We start from the raw sequence: 16,803 nt of genomic DNA, 5'->3' as shown, positions 1-16,803 counted from the left end.
TTTATGATCTTTGGTAGTTTAGTGAAACTCTTGCTATTTTTAAATGTTGCCTTCTTTGTTGTGATGTGATTCCTCACCAAGATCGACATAGATAACCTTGGATGAGTGTATATAAGGAATCAAACATTGGGAAAATTTGAGGATAGTGGTAAGTGTTTGTTGTATGGGTAGCTACAATCCACTTGTACATTCTTAGTGATTATTGATGGCTATGTCTTGGAGCTGGCTAATCCCATTAAACAAACAAGGGGGAAGTCATGCATAATCGTATGGATCCTCCCTAGTTGTGTGTGGATTCAAGACGACCATCATTTCATATGGTTCTTGGTTACTTTGTGAGACCATGGCATCCTCTTAGACCAATATGTGAGCCTTGTATTGTTATCCCTGCAATGTGGATGAATAAGTGTATGTTTAAATAAATGCTTTGCTTAGAATACTCAAAAATGTCTCTCAGAAAGTCTGCAATAGGCAAACTTTTAGTAAGAATTTGCAGACACAATGCTCAGAAATTCACACAATCAGCTACATTAAATACGTTCTCTATTAAGTTCAATGGTTTTGGTTCGATTTGCAATTTTTGTGAAGCTTTTGCACTGAAGTTTCCATAGCCTGATTTTTTTGCCTGTGAAGAAAGACCATGTCAGATAATATCAGCGAAGAACAAAATAAGGAGACAATTGCTAGATTATGGTCTAACTTGAAAAGAAAAGGTGATGGGAAATGTTATTGTCCCTGCAAAATTTGTAAGGGCTTAAAGACTAGAAGACTTCTAATCAAAACAGCTAAGAAACATTGTAGGCAGCATGGTCACATTGAAGGGGGACATGATTATCATCCACTGGTAAGTTGTTCATTATATCGTTTTAACAATTTATATACATAAGAAATCACTTGATAATGAGATCATGATCACGGTTTATTTATGTATATCAATTTTATATAGGTGGAGCACCCTAGAGCACACGGTATGGATCAACAAAACCCTGAGAATATGGTTTTGGAAGTGGAGGAACATGGAGGTGTGAATATCGAAGCTAAAGATAATGATCCCATGGAAGATGACGATCATGCACCAGAAAACACAATTGAAGATGATGGTACAAATACATTGATCCATGACACATTTAGTACTGGCACAGTTGATCATGATGATCAAGATGACCTTGATGTTCATGATTTACCTCTTCTTGAGAAGGAATATGAGCCCCTTTACAAAGGCTCCCAAACAACTCTTCTCTCTATTGTATTGTTGTTGGTGAACTTGAAGGTTATGAATGGTTTATCCAACATAACAATCTCTTGTATGTTAAGGTGTGTCATACATGTCATTACAATTAATAAATGGTGAATCATGTACCATTAATATTCTTTATATTAACACCTCAAACTTTTTTTTTTGTTGTAGATTGATAGGTGAGTTTTTCTTACCACCATCAAATATTCTACCTCGCTTATACCGAGAATTATCTGCCATTATGAAAGATATTGGAATGGAGTATCAAACAATAGATGCTTGTCCCAATGATCATATTATATATCATAAACAACATGAATTTGGAACAGAATGCCCTGAATGTCATATCAATAGATATCGAACAGATCACATAACAAAAAAGGTGCCTCGCAAGGTTCTTCGTTATATTCCCATTATTCCACGTATGCAACGATTATTCAGGTGCACTAGCTTGACACAATTTATGGATTACCATGCATGCAATAGAAGTCGAGATGACATTATTCGAATGCCTGCGGATGGTTTAGCATTTATGGACATAGAGGAAAAGTGGCCACACTTTAAAGAAGAACCTCGTAATCTCAAGCTTTCATTGGTAGCGGACGATGTCAATCCATTTGGAGAGTTGAGATCTGTTTACTCGGTGTGGCCTATTTTTGTTATCAACAATAATATTCCTCCATGGATGTCAATAAAGAGGGAGCACATAATGTTGGCAATGATTGTTCCAGGTATTTTATCATTTAATAGTCATCTACATTTAATTATAAATATTGCAGTAAAATGGTCATAATAATTATGTAATGTTTTTGTTCATTCCACTAGGCAAGTGCCAAGTTAAAGATATGAATGTATATATTGAGCCTCTTATCGACGAGTTGCTAGAGTTATGGAATGGTGTGACCATGTATGACATCTCTAGACCAATAGAACAAAGACAATTTCAATTCCATGCAATGCTTGTATGGACAATACATGATGCCCCAGGGCTAACACATTTTTGTGGTATGTTATAGTGTTCAAGTTGTGCATGATAATTATAATTATAAAAATTAACAGATTTAATATAATTATACACTATCTTGTAGGTCTTCAAACAAAGGGAAAATTTGCATGTCCAGTTTGTGGTCCAAAGATGAAATCCCGTCATTCAAAAAGTTTAGGAAAGCAGGTGTTTGATGAGTATAGGCACTTCCTTCACAAAAATCATAAGTACCGGAATACTGAAAAACATCTTTTCAATGGGAAAGAAGAGACTACATCAAAGCCATGAAGAGTGACTCCTCATTTATGGAAGTTGGAATATAATAGAATTAATCGTCAAGGTAATGGCATTCCATCTAATGGTTTATGTTTGGAATTTGAATTTTTCTATCGTGATTTGTTTATTGATGATGTAATTGATGATACTGAAGGTCGTCAAGGCATGGATGGCCACCTTCCAAAGGGATTAAAAAGTTATCCCAGACAATTCAATAGGTTGCCTTACTACGAGCAGCTACAAATTGTGCATTTGTTTGATACAATGCATATTGGAAAGAATATAACAGAGAAATTATGGAAAATATTGGATGGAAGGCATGACAAAGAAAAAATGCAACAAGTCTAAGCCTCTAACTCTTATGGAGCCGTGAGAAAAGTGGTTTTTTGTGAAGGTACCCCGGATTTGACAGTCGACCTAGGGTTTGACAGCAAATATGAGTTTTCTTGCTGATACCTCATGGGATTTGTATGGCCTTTGGGGTGAAGCAAGTGGTGACAATGTACTTTAATATTTCCAAGACCTTTTGGAGGGAAGTGACAGGTAAAGGCGAGGGTTTGAAGTTTTAGAGGTGGGCATCTCTATGTGACCACCTTGGTTGGGTATGCATCCGACCCCACAAATGATGATAGCGGTGGAACCAAGGGCTATAACTTGGTAATTTATGTTGTATCCATGTCCCCCACATGTCTCGGGTCTTACTTTTCCCAGGCAGTAGGTTTTTGAGTATACTTCCTTTGTTAAGGTGGCCTAATTAGGGCTATTAGGCCTAGGAGTGAAGTTGAGTTTATAACCCTTAGGCATTGGATTTGCCCAAACCGTTTTGGAATCCTTTGGCACTCACTTGAATGAAACAAAATCCACTCTTAGTTGTAGAGGTCTTTTGAGAAATTAACAAGAAACCTTAAGTTTTTCAGACTGGCAGGGCTACTAGGCGTGACAGGCCTAATTGTAGCAGCAGTACTAATTTTTCTCAATACATCATGTTTGATGATTGGAACAGGTCTATTAACCCTATAGGACAGTAAATCAAGGTATTGGAGGTCCCCATTGCCTTAGGAAGTGTGTGTCCACCTTTGGTTGGGTGTAGTGGCCTTTGAGTCCTGAGAGACTTTTGTGAGACACTGTGGGATTGGCATTGTCCAGATGGCTTAGTATGGGGAGAGGTATGAAAACAATCAAATTGAAACCAATCCAACCCTTGATGTCTTTGTAGAAGTTGTGGGGTCCTTGTTTGGGGTTCTTGAGTGAAGGATCTTGTCTCAGCAACAAGGGCTCTGCATCACCAATGGGTGGATTAAATCCATACAACTGCATAACTTGTAGATCTAAAACAATGACGCATGTAAAACTCATCATCACATCAATAACTTGCAAACTGAGATACAAAGAAATACCATATGGATCTCAAGACAAAGACACCAAATCAACTCCAAATCTGATTTGCCAAACAATTCCACTAGTCAAGGAATCCATCAAGAAAATATTGTAGAGATGATGAGGGACTAATGATTGCATACCAACATCTCCTCAACGAGAAAGTTGCAAACAACCTCCTTGAATCATGCACTAAACATGCATGCAAACCCACAACTATCTTTCATCTAGAACCACCTATTGATGTTTTTTTATGCACCGCAAACACAATAAAATACCAAGGTATTCTATCATCTCTTGAACAAAGAAACTTTGAATGCTAAACAAAGTGATCAATCAAAGCAACTCCAAGGTTTACAATACGAACTATGCAACTTAATTGCATGGGATAGACTTAGTGAATATGGTGTGATTTTGCTGGAATCGCAAGGGGGCTTACATTTTTCTTGAACTCTACCGAAACTTGGACTCTACACTAACTTGCTTGGAAAATAAAAGACAAAAGAGATAAAGGGTTTAGAGATCTAATTTAATCCTAAGAACGGTGACAATAAAGGATGATGATTTGATAGACGAATTCCATAATCAAGCTTTGCTTTGCCATGCAGAAACAAGTACACAAAACTAATGCAATCTTCTAAGGAATAACGAAGGGTTTTCATATCATGAACATTCATTCGAATACCCAAAACTAACGCAATTTAAGTGAACATTCACAATTGAACTTATGCTTAGTGAAGTTCAGACTAACCGTACATTGCAACTTACAACCAGCAAATTACAAATAGTATGAACAGGAATTCCATCAAGAAATCATCACAGTTCTCCATTGCAATATATGAAATTTATCTAAACTTGAGAAGAAACAAGAAGCCATGCAACATGTAGAAATTAAACGTAGAAATCCACCATGCTTCAATGAAGATCATGTATTAAAATCAACAAGTCTTGGCAACAATTCCTTCTTTCCTCCTACTCTACTATACTTGCTATCTAACTGCTATCTATGAACTATTAATTGTTGACTAGCAACTATTAACCTTTACAAATGAAAAGGCTAGGCCTTTTATAGACCCCCATTATAATGAATGACCCAGATTGACTATCAAATCAACAGTCGAGATAATATAGTGAAACCCTAATTAGGGCTTGTTATAACAAACTCCATTCTAGCCAATTAAATAATTACATTGAATAGGACACATGTCCACCTTGAATTCTAACCAATGAGGAAATAGGTTAGGTATGCTTGAACAAACTTTGATGCATTGCAATGTGTCACTAGCTCATTCATTAGATGAATCAAGTACGATGAACTTGGACATGTCAATGTGGCTTCACTTGATTAGGTTGACGATGATTGGATGCCAACTCAACTTGCCAAGTCGATCATCACAAAGCTTATGTGATTGAGCAATATCTCTTGATACTCAACGTTATCTAGTCTTCTCAACATGATGAAGGTGGTGGGACATATTCCCAAATTGTATCATCTAGATGATCAAGTCCTTAGCTTTTGATTAATTCTTCTGAAACTATCTACTTGATCATGTTTGTGTCCTTCCATCTTCCTGATAGTTCTTGATCCTTTTATGTGACCGTGTGCTTAATGAAGTATATGTTTGATGATGCTTGGTCCTCCTTTTGTTGCATCTCCATACCGATGATGCTTGCTTCAACTTCATGGTGCATATACTTGACTTGAATGGCTTGCTTTGATGAAATCCTCTTTGAGATTCAAAAATCTACCTCTTTGTGGGGTAATTCACCTTGGTGAATATGTTTGATATAGACTTTGTAATTCCTAGGCTTGATGTAGAACCCACTTATTCTTGATCTATCCAACCTTGATCACCTTTGTAACTCTGACTTGAATACCTTAATCATTGGTGATTGATGTCTTACATATGGCCTATCGTGTTGTAGATCCCTTCATTTTAAAGCAATCCTTATTGATTTCTCCTTATTCTACTGATTGCTATTCTTGGATTTTCGAAGGGAATGCAAGATAGTCTTCTGTTTCTTCCTTGTTGAATCCTCCTAATATCTTGATCATCATTTGACATTGTCCTTGCGCCTTGAGATGCTCCTTCCTTTGTATTGCATTGTTGAAAGCTTTGAATAGGTTTAGCTCCTCATGTTGCCATCCTAAACTTGTGAATCTTGGTGTTGATATTGATGTGAAAACCCTCCATGATGCCAATGTCCTCTTTCATGCCTTGAAGCCTCCTTTCATCAAGTGTCTTCATCCTTGCATTGAAGCATGATGTTGGCATGCTCTACGTGCTGGGTAAGGTGTTCTTTTCCTTGTAATGAAGTCCTCACATCCTGAAAGCAAGAAAGAACATATCGTGAATGAAATGAAAAATAAATAATGCATCACAAATAAATTTAATTTGATTTTATACCCTAATTCACAGACCTGCTCCCTAATTCTTCTCCTCTTAATTGGTTGCAAATTGAATTTGATGAGCATTTGATCTTTGTTTTATATGCTTCCTTTTTACCTTTGCCTTCATTTCACCTCCATAGGTCGGCCAGCCCAATGATTGTTTATTAAATTCATGAATTTACCTTCCTTCTAGCTGACTTAAGGTGCTCTTCTCTTGCTGAGTGGGTTTGGACTCCTCTCATGCACAGATTTAGGCGCAAATAACAAGAAGGTTTGCACAGATTGGAGTCGGCAATGTAGAAAATTACTAATTTTATCCTTTAAACGTTTGCATTTTTCCTCAAAATAAGGCCAACTTAGGGCTATTTTACCCCCGAGTGGGTTTGAAAGGCTCATATGCACAAACTAGAGGTGAGAGAGGGTGAGAGGAAGAGATAATGACCTGGAGAGGGTAGAGAAAGAGAAGTAGAGAGGGAGAGAAGAAGAGAGGGATGGAGAAAGAGACCTAGAGAGGGGAGAGAGAAGAGAGATAGTAGAGAGGGATAGAGAAGAGAGATAGAGAAGAGAGATAGAATAAAGATACCAATGCCAATCTTTTTCTATAAAAAAAAAATTTCTGAAAAATCGGCCTATCGTCGGAATTCCGACATCAAAGCGTAAAAATTCCGACAAAGGAGTGTCGTCGGATGCACAGCATCCTCGTCGAAACTCTCCTGGAGGCCATCATAATTCTGACACCAAAGGCTTAAAATTATGATGGCCTCTAGGAGAGTTCCGACAAGGATGTTGTGCATCCGACGACACTCCTCTGTCGGAATTTTTATACTTTGATGTCGGAATTCTGACGGTAGCCCGAGATCGAGACGGTATTCTTTCTAGGTATGAGTATCAATGGCAGTCGTCGGAAAGGATGGGGCTGATGTCGGAATTGCGACGACCACAAGGATAGTCGGAACTTCTGACAATAAGTTTTCGACGGCTTTTTTTGTCGGTAGTGCGACAAAAATGCGTCAGAATTCCGACGATTTGCCATCGAAATTTTGACCCGAATGTACTAGTGAGTGCTGTCATTGCTTCTGCCTTGTGGTTTGTTTGGCTTCCTATTGGAACAGCAACCATTTCCTTACATATACCTTTGTCATCTCTAAGAATAGCTCCACTCCCGCAGGGCCCAGATTACCTTTTGCAGCACCATCAGAATTGACTTTGAACCAACCATGAGGGGGAGTTTGCCATCTTGCTTCTAATCTTTTGTTTTGCTTGGGGTCAGAACTGCCATGACAACATACTTCAAATTCCAAGAACTTAAAATGTGATATTCCAATGGGTTGGTCGCAAAGCAGGGACCCCCAATGATCCCAATGTTCTCCACAATCGCCCATTGTATTTTCTGGAACACAATATCCTGAGTAAGAGAAGTGTCCCTAAAAATATGATTGTTTCTTTCTTTCCATAATCCCCGCAGAATGTGAGGGAGAGATAGCTGCCAAAAGTCTTTCTTGTGTTAGAAAAGATGTTTTATTTAATTTATTAATTAATTTTGTCATAAATAAGTCTTTGTTATGTTAGAAAAGATGGTTTATTATAATTTTTTATGAAAAAGTGAAATCTTAGGTAAGTTAAAGTATTAAATATAATAAAATCATATAACTTGATTAATCTCTCTCTCTCTCCCCCCCCTCTACCTATCTTTCTCTCTCTCCCTTTATCCCCAAATTTCCTCCTCTCTCTCCTCTCTCTCTCTCTCCCTCTCTCTCTCTCTCTCGATTCCCTCTCCCCCCTCTACCTATATTTCTCCCTCTCTCCCCCTCTTCACTTGCTTTCTCTCTCCCTCCTCTACCTACTCTCTATATTTATCTTTCCCTCCACCTCTCTTCTTCTATATTCACCTTTACCATTATCTTACCCTATCCCCCTCTATCTCTAGACATGTCTCCCTCTCTCTATCCATCCAACTTTCTCCCTTCCTTTCTCCCTTTCCCTCTTCCTATACCTCTACATGTATATTTATTTGTGTCTCTATCTCTAACTCAATATTTATTCCTCTCTCTCTCTCTCTCTCTCTCTCTCTCTCTCTTTATATATATATATATATATATATATATATATATATATATATATATATATATATATATATATATATATATATATATATATATATATATCACTTCTTATATTTCCCCCTTTCTCTCTCTCCCTCTCAATGTATCTCTTCAATCTCTATGTTCCTCAATCCTCTCTCTTTATCTCTCCCTCTCCTTCACTCTATACCCATCTCCATCTCCATATATATCTATATCCTTATCTTCCTTTCTATCTTTGTAAACTTAAGCCCCTATCTCCTAGTCTTCCCGCCTCTCTCTCTCTCTCTCTCTCTCTCTCTCTCTCTCTCTCTCTCTCTCTCTCTCTCTCTCTCTCTCTCTCTCTCTCTCTCACACACACACACACACACTCTTCCTATTGCAAACAAAATATATCGAGACCTTTGTTGCACAAACAACATCATTTCTTAATGGCCTACCAATTAACTTCATGTACTACACAAATGTATACAAAAAAAGACCAATTTTTTCCCTAATCGACCTTCCACACTTCCTAGGCATACCCATTGCACACCAAGATGCAGTAGCTAGTATGTATTTACTGATATGAATGATTCAGTTGTAAACTCTTATTATAATGTTGTGTATGAACTGGTTAATGATGTAATAAGCCTTGATGTTAACTTTTTTTATTATTTTTCTTTTACTTCACTGCTTTTTATTTTCATTGTAAGCATTCAACTTTATTGAATTAAAGTAATCATTCAACTTTGTTGAATTTAGAAAAAAAAGGTCGCAGTTTTATATAAAACGTGCTTTTAGCCATATAGATATATATCTTCAGAAAGACACTTCTTCTTGGACACGTCTATTCTGGCTCCAAAAAAGACAGTACGGATTGACTAACACACGTGTTAGTCGCACGTTTTACACCGTCGATTTTACAGTTAACGGTTGCGATTGACTAACCTGTCACTAACACACTGTACGAAAGATCTGTTTTGGAACTAGAATAGCCACAGCCCTTCTTCTCCATTGGTAAAAACTTGGGTAATCCCCCACATGGACTGATGTTAAGTCGGTGACAACATTGCTTTGAAACAAATATTTCTGCTCATGTGCACTTTATTTTGCCCCATTTTTTTTTTTTTCTGCCATATCACAACCTTTACTTTGCTTTCCGACTCCTTGAAATACCATTCCTTATCAAATCATGTCATTTCATACCATCATCTATTCAATTTCATCAATTTTGCCTTCTGTTTTGGTAAGAGATGTCTCAACCTCAGCTGCTCACAATCGATTTCATGGGAATCGGAAGTGATGAGAATGGCAGCCCTCAATTGGATTGCCTCCAACAACTTCTGCGCAGGCGATGTAAGTTATTTTGTAAAATGTATCAATTTTATTTGACACCATTTATGAAGAATTCTTTCATTAATCCTGATGTTGTTTGGGCTTTAATGTATGCAGCAATGCAGTCATGTCTGGGAAAGATAAAACCCCAGATGCTGCAACAAGTGCTCTCACACGGATGTTTCAGCGATTCAGAAAATTTTCACAGAGAAGGTCAGATTGGGGTTTGTGAAGGAATTAAGACCCTGGATCTGTTTCCACAGCATCCTCTAGGGTTTCAATCCAATGTTAAACAGGACAAGACCCAATCGGCTTTGTTGGATGCACAAATTGAAATTTCTGAAGCTGTTCCATCGTCTCCCCAACTAACGATTTTGAACGATTACCCGAGGCAAAGTGTTTCAAAATTAGAAGAATCTACACATGGGAGAAAGCAAAGCCACGCTGTTGAAACATTAAATGCCAGTAAGTTTTCCACTCAAATTTGTGACAATTTAGAATGTAAAAAACAATTATACTGTACATAAACGACGGATTAATTTTTGTTATGCAGATCTTCCGATAGCTAAGAGGCTATCCCTTCAACGATTTCTGCAAAAACGGAAGGACAGGTATGTTTTATTTCTGGCTTGAATTGTGATGTAGATTTGAAAAACAGAGCATTTCAATGGTGAAATTATATGTGTTGTGTCTGTGTGCAGAATCGGCAGAGTCATTCCCTACGGGACGTCATCGAAGGAAGGAAGGTGAAGTTGTTTAGTTTGCAAATGGGAAAGCGAAAAGAGGAGAGTTTGTTGTTATCCGGGAGGAATTTTGGAGGAAGCGGAGATAATGGATGCCACATGTTCCAACTCACGTGACTCCTGCACTTCCGATATTGAGAATCTGATGGCATTGGAATCAATGCGGCATTTGTGATTGCGCTGTACAAAAATTAAGTTAGTAATTTGGGATTTGGGTGTACAAAGAATGAACGGTTATTAGAACTATAATATAATGACTATTGTTTCTTTTCCACTATCTTTAAATCTTGAAGGGCTAGGTAAACATGAGATATTTAGTGTATATTTATGTATATGTACATTCATAGTATTTATCATATTTACCTATGCATTAAGTTCCTAGTATGTTCTTCTAATTCATTCATTGTTATATAACTACCTCATTTCTCTCTCATGTGTTTCCATATCTCCACACATCCTTTTTATCCATATCCTAATTAAAATGCATTCAATTTTTCACATTTCTTCCTAAGAATTAAGTACAATTTTGTGTGATGTATTGGTGATCTTAATTTTTTTAATTTAAAGACATTCAAAAGATGAAAATATTATATTAAATAAATAATAAAAAAAATTAACATAGTATTGACTAATAATTAAAATTTTATTGGTAAAATATTAATTTAGGAAATCTATAAAAATTAAATAATATAGAAATATTATATATAAGAAAAATTATTTATTTAGATAGACATATTTAAGATATGTATTTTTCCTAAACTATAAATCATAAGATCTTCAAATTTGGTAATTGATCTATGATATTATTACTCTCATAATACACATGGGAGATCATAAATTCCTTAAACTTGTTTCATCTTCTCTAGTATATGATGTGGCTTCTTCAATAGTTTCCAATTTGGTAGCTACCCATGCAAATGACATTTACCAAAACTTGGGAGTCACCTTCTAGGTGGATTTTTTCACATTGTAAAAATCCTCCAAATCAAAGACCAAGTAAGGCTACATGGAACTATGCTTCATTGTTAGATGCAAAGCTGAGTCTGGCTCTGACAATTTGGATCACTTGCCCCTCATGGTTCCTCACCACACATCCAACACCAGAGATCACGACTCACCCCATCAAAGTTTACCTTTAACCGACCTATGTTTCATGGTTTCCACTTGATGTCCTTTTCCACATCAAAAGACATGTTAACTTGTTTGACCCCATAAATGAGGGAATTTGGTCTTGTACTTACTCATGAATATTTAGAGGCTATTTTTGTGTCATAACCTCACAAATTAAATGGAAATGGACACCATAGCCATGTTGAAATTAGTTTAGGTGACCTCAGAAATCTAAGTATATCAAATAAACTAATTTAATGATCAAGATCATCAAGATTGTTTGTTTTGGAATAGGTAGTTTTACGTTCTGTTTCTTTTTTAAATTTGATTAATATATACTTTATCTGTTGATTTTAAAAATTTTAAGAATGTACATAAAATTAATGCAAATTGATCATTAAACAATATTTTTTAGTCTCATTCAATTCTTCTTCTATTATGCTTTTCTTCTGCCTTTAAAGCTAATTGGTTTGCTTCTCCAATACTATTAACCTTATGCATACTCAATTCATCTTGAATAGAGAATTTTAGACCATTCACATACCTGGCAGCCATTTATTCATTAATTTCTTGGTGCTCCACACGAATAGATAATTCGTAAAACTCATTTGTATAATCTTCCACGGTAGATAGATTTTGTTTCAAGTTAGGAAATCTATGAAAAAGGGTCTACACATAATCTATAGGTATAAATTTCTCTCTCATCTTTTTCTAGGTTTTGATTTTTGCTTTTCCTTTTTCTATTTGTTCTTTTTGTAAATGATCCCACTAGATCATTGCATGTCCCTTTAACTTGGTTCATGCGAATTTTACCTTCCTTTCCTTTGTCATGGAATTCCACTCAAATAATTTCTCCATACTATTTAACCAATCTACCAGCTCCTTTGGCTTGAGACTACCTGCATAATCAGAAACTTCACTTTCAGTTCCATCATTTTCATTTTTACGTTCTAATGCTCTAAGTATCCTTTCTTCAAAGGTTAGGTTCTCTAACTTCATCTGTGAGATCACTACCCTCACAATACACAGGGGAGATAATGAAATCCTTAAACTTTTGTTTATCTCCTCTAGTATCTGATGTGGCTTCTTCGATAGTTTCCAATTTGGTAGCTTTAGAGGCTATTTTTGTGTAGTTACCTCACAAATTCAATGGAAATGGACACCATAGCCATGTTGAAATTAGTTTAGGTGACCTCACATATCCAAATATATAATGCAAATTACAACTCATATCAAATAAACTAATGCAATGATCGAGATCATCGAGATTGTTTGTGTTGGAATAGGTAGTTTTACGTTTTGTTTCTTTTTTAGTTTTGATTATTATATACTTTATTTGTTGATTTTTTAAATTTTAAGAATGTACATAAACTTAATGCAAATTGATCATTAAACAATATTTTTTTAAGTCTCATTCATTTTTTCTTACAATACATACATATTTTGCAATTTTCCATTTCATACTCGGAAAATTTAGATTCCTTATAATTTCTTTATAATTCATAATATAATTAAATAGAAACTATATATGTTGCGACTTGAAGTTGATGATGACAAACATCTTGATCTTAAGAGAGCTGGAAAAACTACTTGAAACAAACCCTTTTTTTCATGAAATATGATGAATAAATTATATTTGTTATTGATTGATGTTTTAATGTGTTTTTTGCCATAGAGATATCTATATGCAGAAAGACACTTTCGTCTCCAGTGCCTTGCTGAAAACTTTGTTAATCCCCCACGTGGACTGATAATAAGTCGGTGACAACGTTGCTGTAAAACGGACTACATTAAACAAATATCCTCTCCTCACGTGCACTTTATTTCGCTTGCAAACTGGGGATTGTTTTGCCCCATGTTTTTGTTCTGCCAAACCACAACCTTTGCTTTGCTTTCTTACTCCTTTAAATACCATCCCTCATCAAATCATATCATATCATTTAAATTTCATCATCTATTCAATTTCATCAAATTTGGCCTCTGTTCTGGTAAGAGATGGCTCAATCTCAGCCGTTCACCATCGATTTCATGGGAATCGGAAGCCCTCAATTGGATTGCCCCCAACAACTTCTGCACAGGCGATGTAAGTTATTTTGTTCAATGTGTCAGTTTTGTTTGACACAATTTATAAAGAAGTCTTTCATTAATCCTGATGGTGTTTGGGCTTTAATTTATGCAGCAATGCAGTCATGTCTGGGAAAGATAAAGCCCCAGATGCTGCAACAAGTGCTCTCACACGGATGTTTCAGCGATTCAGAAAATTTTCACAGAGAAGATCAGATTGGGGTTTCTGAAGGAATTAAGACTCTGGATCTGTTTCCCCTGCATCCTCTAGGGTTTCAATCCAACAGTAAACAGAACAAGAGCCAATCGGCTTTTTACAATTATCCAAGGCAAAGTGTTTCAAATTCACAAGAATCCACAGACGGGGAAAAACAAAGCCACGCTGTTGAAATATCAAATGCCAGTAAGTTTTCCACTCAAATTTGTCACAGTTTAGATTGTGAAAATCAATTATACAGTGTACATTAACGACGGATTAATTTTGTTATGCAGATCTTCCGATGGCTAAGAGAATATCCCTTCAACGATTTCTGCAGAAACGGAAGGACAGGTGTGTTGAACTTTTCGCTTGATTTGTGATGTAAAATTTAAAAAACAGAGCATTTCAATGGTGATTTTTGACTAGTTTTGTGCTGTGTGTGCAGACTGAGCAGAGTCATTCCCTACGTGACGTCATCGAAGTAAAAGGAATCTGAAATTGTATGTTCTTATCCGGGAGGAACTTTCGAGAAGTGCCAGATGTCCCCACGTGTTTTGACCAATGCACATGTTAAATCATATTGAAAATCTGATCGCATTGGGATCAACGAGAGAGTGGAGTGCCACATGTTCCCACGCGTTTTCTCCAATTGGCGTCACTCTTCCAAAATCATGAGGCCGGCATTTGCGACTGCGCTGTGTAAAATACAATATGAATCATCTGCGGATATTCAATCAGAATTATATTCCCCAGGAAAATGTGATCGCATTGGAGTGAACGAGGAAAATGTGTTTAAAATCATGAGGCCGGTATTTGTTATTGCGCTGTGTAAAATACAATTCTTCTCCAGATATTCAATCAGAATTATATTCCTCAATAATGTATTTTTTATTCTTTCATTTAAAAATTCAAATACATTTATAATTCATTCATTATTAAATAGCTACCTCTTTTCTCTCTCTCCTGTGTTTCTATATCTTTACACATCTTTTTTATTCATGTCTTAATTACATTACATTCAAATTTGCACAATTTTATTTTAAGAATTAAGTAGGATTTTATGTTGACTTATTGATGATTTTAAATTTAAAGACATTCAATAAATTTATTTTACATATCGAATATTCATGAATCTTCTCTCTTTCTTAAGATCAAAATACTTGGATGAGAACATCTTTCCATGTGACATACCAAAAAGTACTACAAAAGGTATTTATAAAGACCAGCAGTCCATTAACATAAGAAAGCATATAAAAAATCAAGATACATTATACCAAGTGAAGAAAAATTAGTTTTTTTTGGATTTAATCTTCAAGTGTCAAAAAATTTCATCCCTTTTTATTTCTTCTCTTAGATTTTATTCTAGTTCCTATTTACAAAAATAGACCTTTGTATGCAATGTTCTTGTAAAAAAACTACTTAAGTTTATGAAAATTCTAGGTTTGAGACATTTTTTTGAATTATATGAAAGTTGCATACTTTGGGAATTTCACTTGATGTCATGACATTCATCTACTCCTTGATATCCCAACCAAATGCCTTTGCACTTCGTGTCTTCCTAATTTACATGACTACCAATTAAAAGATTTAAAATTTAAATGACATGCGCCAATGGATATTGGAATCAACAAGAAAAATATATTTTAAATAATGAGACTTAACATTACTGAAATTTAAGTTAATAAGCCATCCTTCACAAGAACCATAATAACAATACTATGTCAATTTTCACTTAATAATGGATCATTATGGTGCTTCCTATCTAGAGATTACTAGACATATGAAAATGAGCACCTTAAGGGAAGTAATTGAAAATTTGCTACATTTAAAGGTGATTTAGAATATATGGCAACTCTACTATAATTTTAAAAAAATATGAATAGATCATTAAGAAGACGCATGTGTGAACCAATATAAATCGTTAGTCTTGTGCAACATTTTCACTTGAGGTCAATTGTACAAAGAAAATAAAGGAATGTGGGAATTGATTAGGAAGTGTTCCTAAAAAAAAAGATGTTAGCATTCTACAAATCCAAATGGTTAGAAAATTCAGTAAAATATATTTTCATCAAGAAGAATTCATCTTCTTCTCAATCATTCATGTACATCTCTTTGAATCCAACCAAGGAAAATTCAATTACAAGTCCAAGTACTTATTCTCAATCATTCATTTATATGTCTTCGACTCCTTTGATGTTATAGAACACTACAAGAAAAAGAAAATTTAGATCTCTCAAGGATGAATACTTTAAAGTTAAACCCCATGTAGTGAGATAAATTAGTACAATATGTCAAAAGTAATGTATATATATTATCTCCAAATTTTTTAAATGCTACAAACTATGTTGGGTCAATTGATCTCCCCCTATCAACTACTACTAGCAAATCCCAAATATTTGTAGTTGAGAATGACAAAATAAATGAATGTAAAAAGTGTAATGTGTTATAACTAATATAAATATACTCTCTAAATTTAATAAATGTTACAAACCAAAACCGACCCATGTACGGATGATCTCCCTATATCACCTACTACAAGAAAAACCCATATATGTTCCATTGTGAATGAAAAAACAAATCTATTTTATATTTCTTAATAGCTATTTAGGTTTAGATTTAGCAATTGTATTATAGATTTGAAAACATCAAAAAAATTCATGTCTACAAAAGTTGCTAGTGCACTCAAGTTTTTTCCATAACTAAACCTCAAGGAAAATGTTACTCTATGAAATCCAACCAAGTAATATTGGTTGGGCAGATTAAGGATTCTCAAGTTTATCTTATTTCTTATCCTCAAATGAGGGTAGATTTGACAATTTTAGTTGTTTACATCCTTGTTAGCTATGACATGTTTAAAAGAAAAATCATTTAAAAATATTTCGCTAGTGAAATACACATGGATTGGTTCCATGCTCTAATTCATATCCATGGAGGAAAGGTTCACCTAGACCCAAAGCCAAAAGTTAAGTACATAGTATTCATTTTTAAAGATCCCGGATTTGATATACTATACATGAAGACA

General features: G+C 35.3%; 2 protein-coding genes across 2 annotated transcripts; both read left to right on the top strand.

The window, feature by feature from the left end:
• The first annotated feature begins 9,439 nt into the window (after positions 1–9,439).
• On the top strand, positions 9,440–10,685 carry LOC131055912 (protein TIFY 9). The gene is made up of 4 exons (XM_059213254.1): positions 9,440–9,686; positions 9,783–10,130; positions 10,219–10,276; positions 10,367–10,685. The coding sequence occupies exons 1-4, from the start codon at positions 9,584–9,586 to the stop codon at positions 10,413–10,415; spliced, it is 558 nt and encodes a 185-aa protein (XP_059069237.1). The 5' UTR covers positions 9,440–9,583; the 3' UTR covers positions 10,416–10,685.
• Positions 10,686–13,353: 2,668 nt separating this feature from the next.
• LOC131055907 (uncharacterized) lies at positions 13,354–14,721 on the top strand. The gene is made up of 4 exons (XM_059213186.1): positions 13,354–13,601; positions 13,698–13,985; positions 14,075–14,132; positions 14,227–14,721. The coding sequence occupies exons 1-4, from the start codon at positions 13,514–13,516 to the stop codon at positions 14,264–14,266; spliced, it is 474 nt and encodes a 157-aa protein (XP_059069169.1). The 5' UTR covers positions 13,354–13,513; the 3' UTR covers positions 14,267–14,721.
• Positions 14,722–16,803: the final 2,082 nt, after the last annotated feature.

The sequence above is a fragment of the Cryptomeria japonica genome, chromosome 10 (assembly GCF_030272615.1).
Source record: "Cryptomeria japonica chromosome 10, Sugi_1.0, whole genome shotgun sequence".
Classification (NCBI taxonomy): domain Eukaryota; kingdom Viridiplantae; phylum Streptophyta; class Pinopsida; order Cupressales; family Cupressaceae; genus Cryptomeria; species Cryptomeria japonica.
This window is presented reverse-complemented; position numbering and strand designations above follow the sequence as displayed.

Bases quoted from the DNA above. Each gene is read 5' to 3' on its own strand.
- LOC131055912 (XM_059213254.1), top strand. From the start codon at position 9,584: ATGTCTCAACCTCAGCTGCTCACAATCGATTTCATGGGAATCGGAAGT. The intron at 10,131-10,218 runs GTAAGTTTTCCA...TTTGTTATGCAG, and splicing joins TGTTGAAACATTAAATGCCA to ATCTTCCGATAGCTAAGAGG. The intron at 10,277-10,366 runs GTATGTTTTATT...GTCTGTGTGCAG, and splicing joins CTGCAAAAACGGAAGGACAG to AATCGGCAGAGTCATTCCCT.
- LOC131055907 (XM_059213186.1), top strand. From the start codon at position 13,514: ATGGCTCAATCTCAGCCGTTCACCATCGATTTCATGGGAATCGGAAGC. The intron at 13,986-14,074 runs GTAAGTTTTCCA...TTTGTTATGCAG, and splicing joins TGTTGAAATATCAAATGCCA to ATCTTCCGATGGCTAAGAGA. The intron at 14,133-14,226 runs GTGTGTTGAACT...CTGTGTGTGCAG, and splicing joins CTGCAGAAACGGAAGGACAG to ACTGAGCAGAGTCATTCCCT.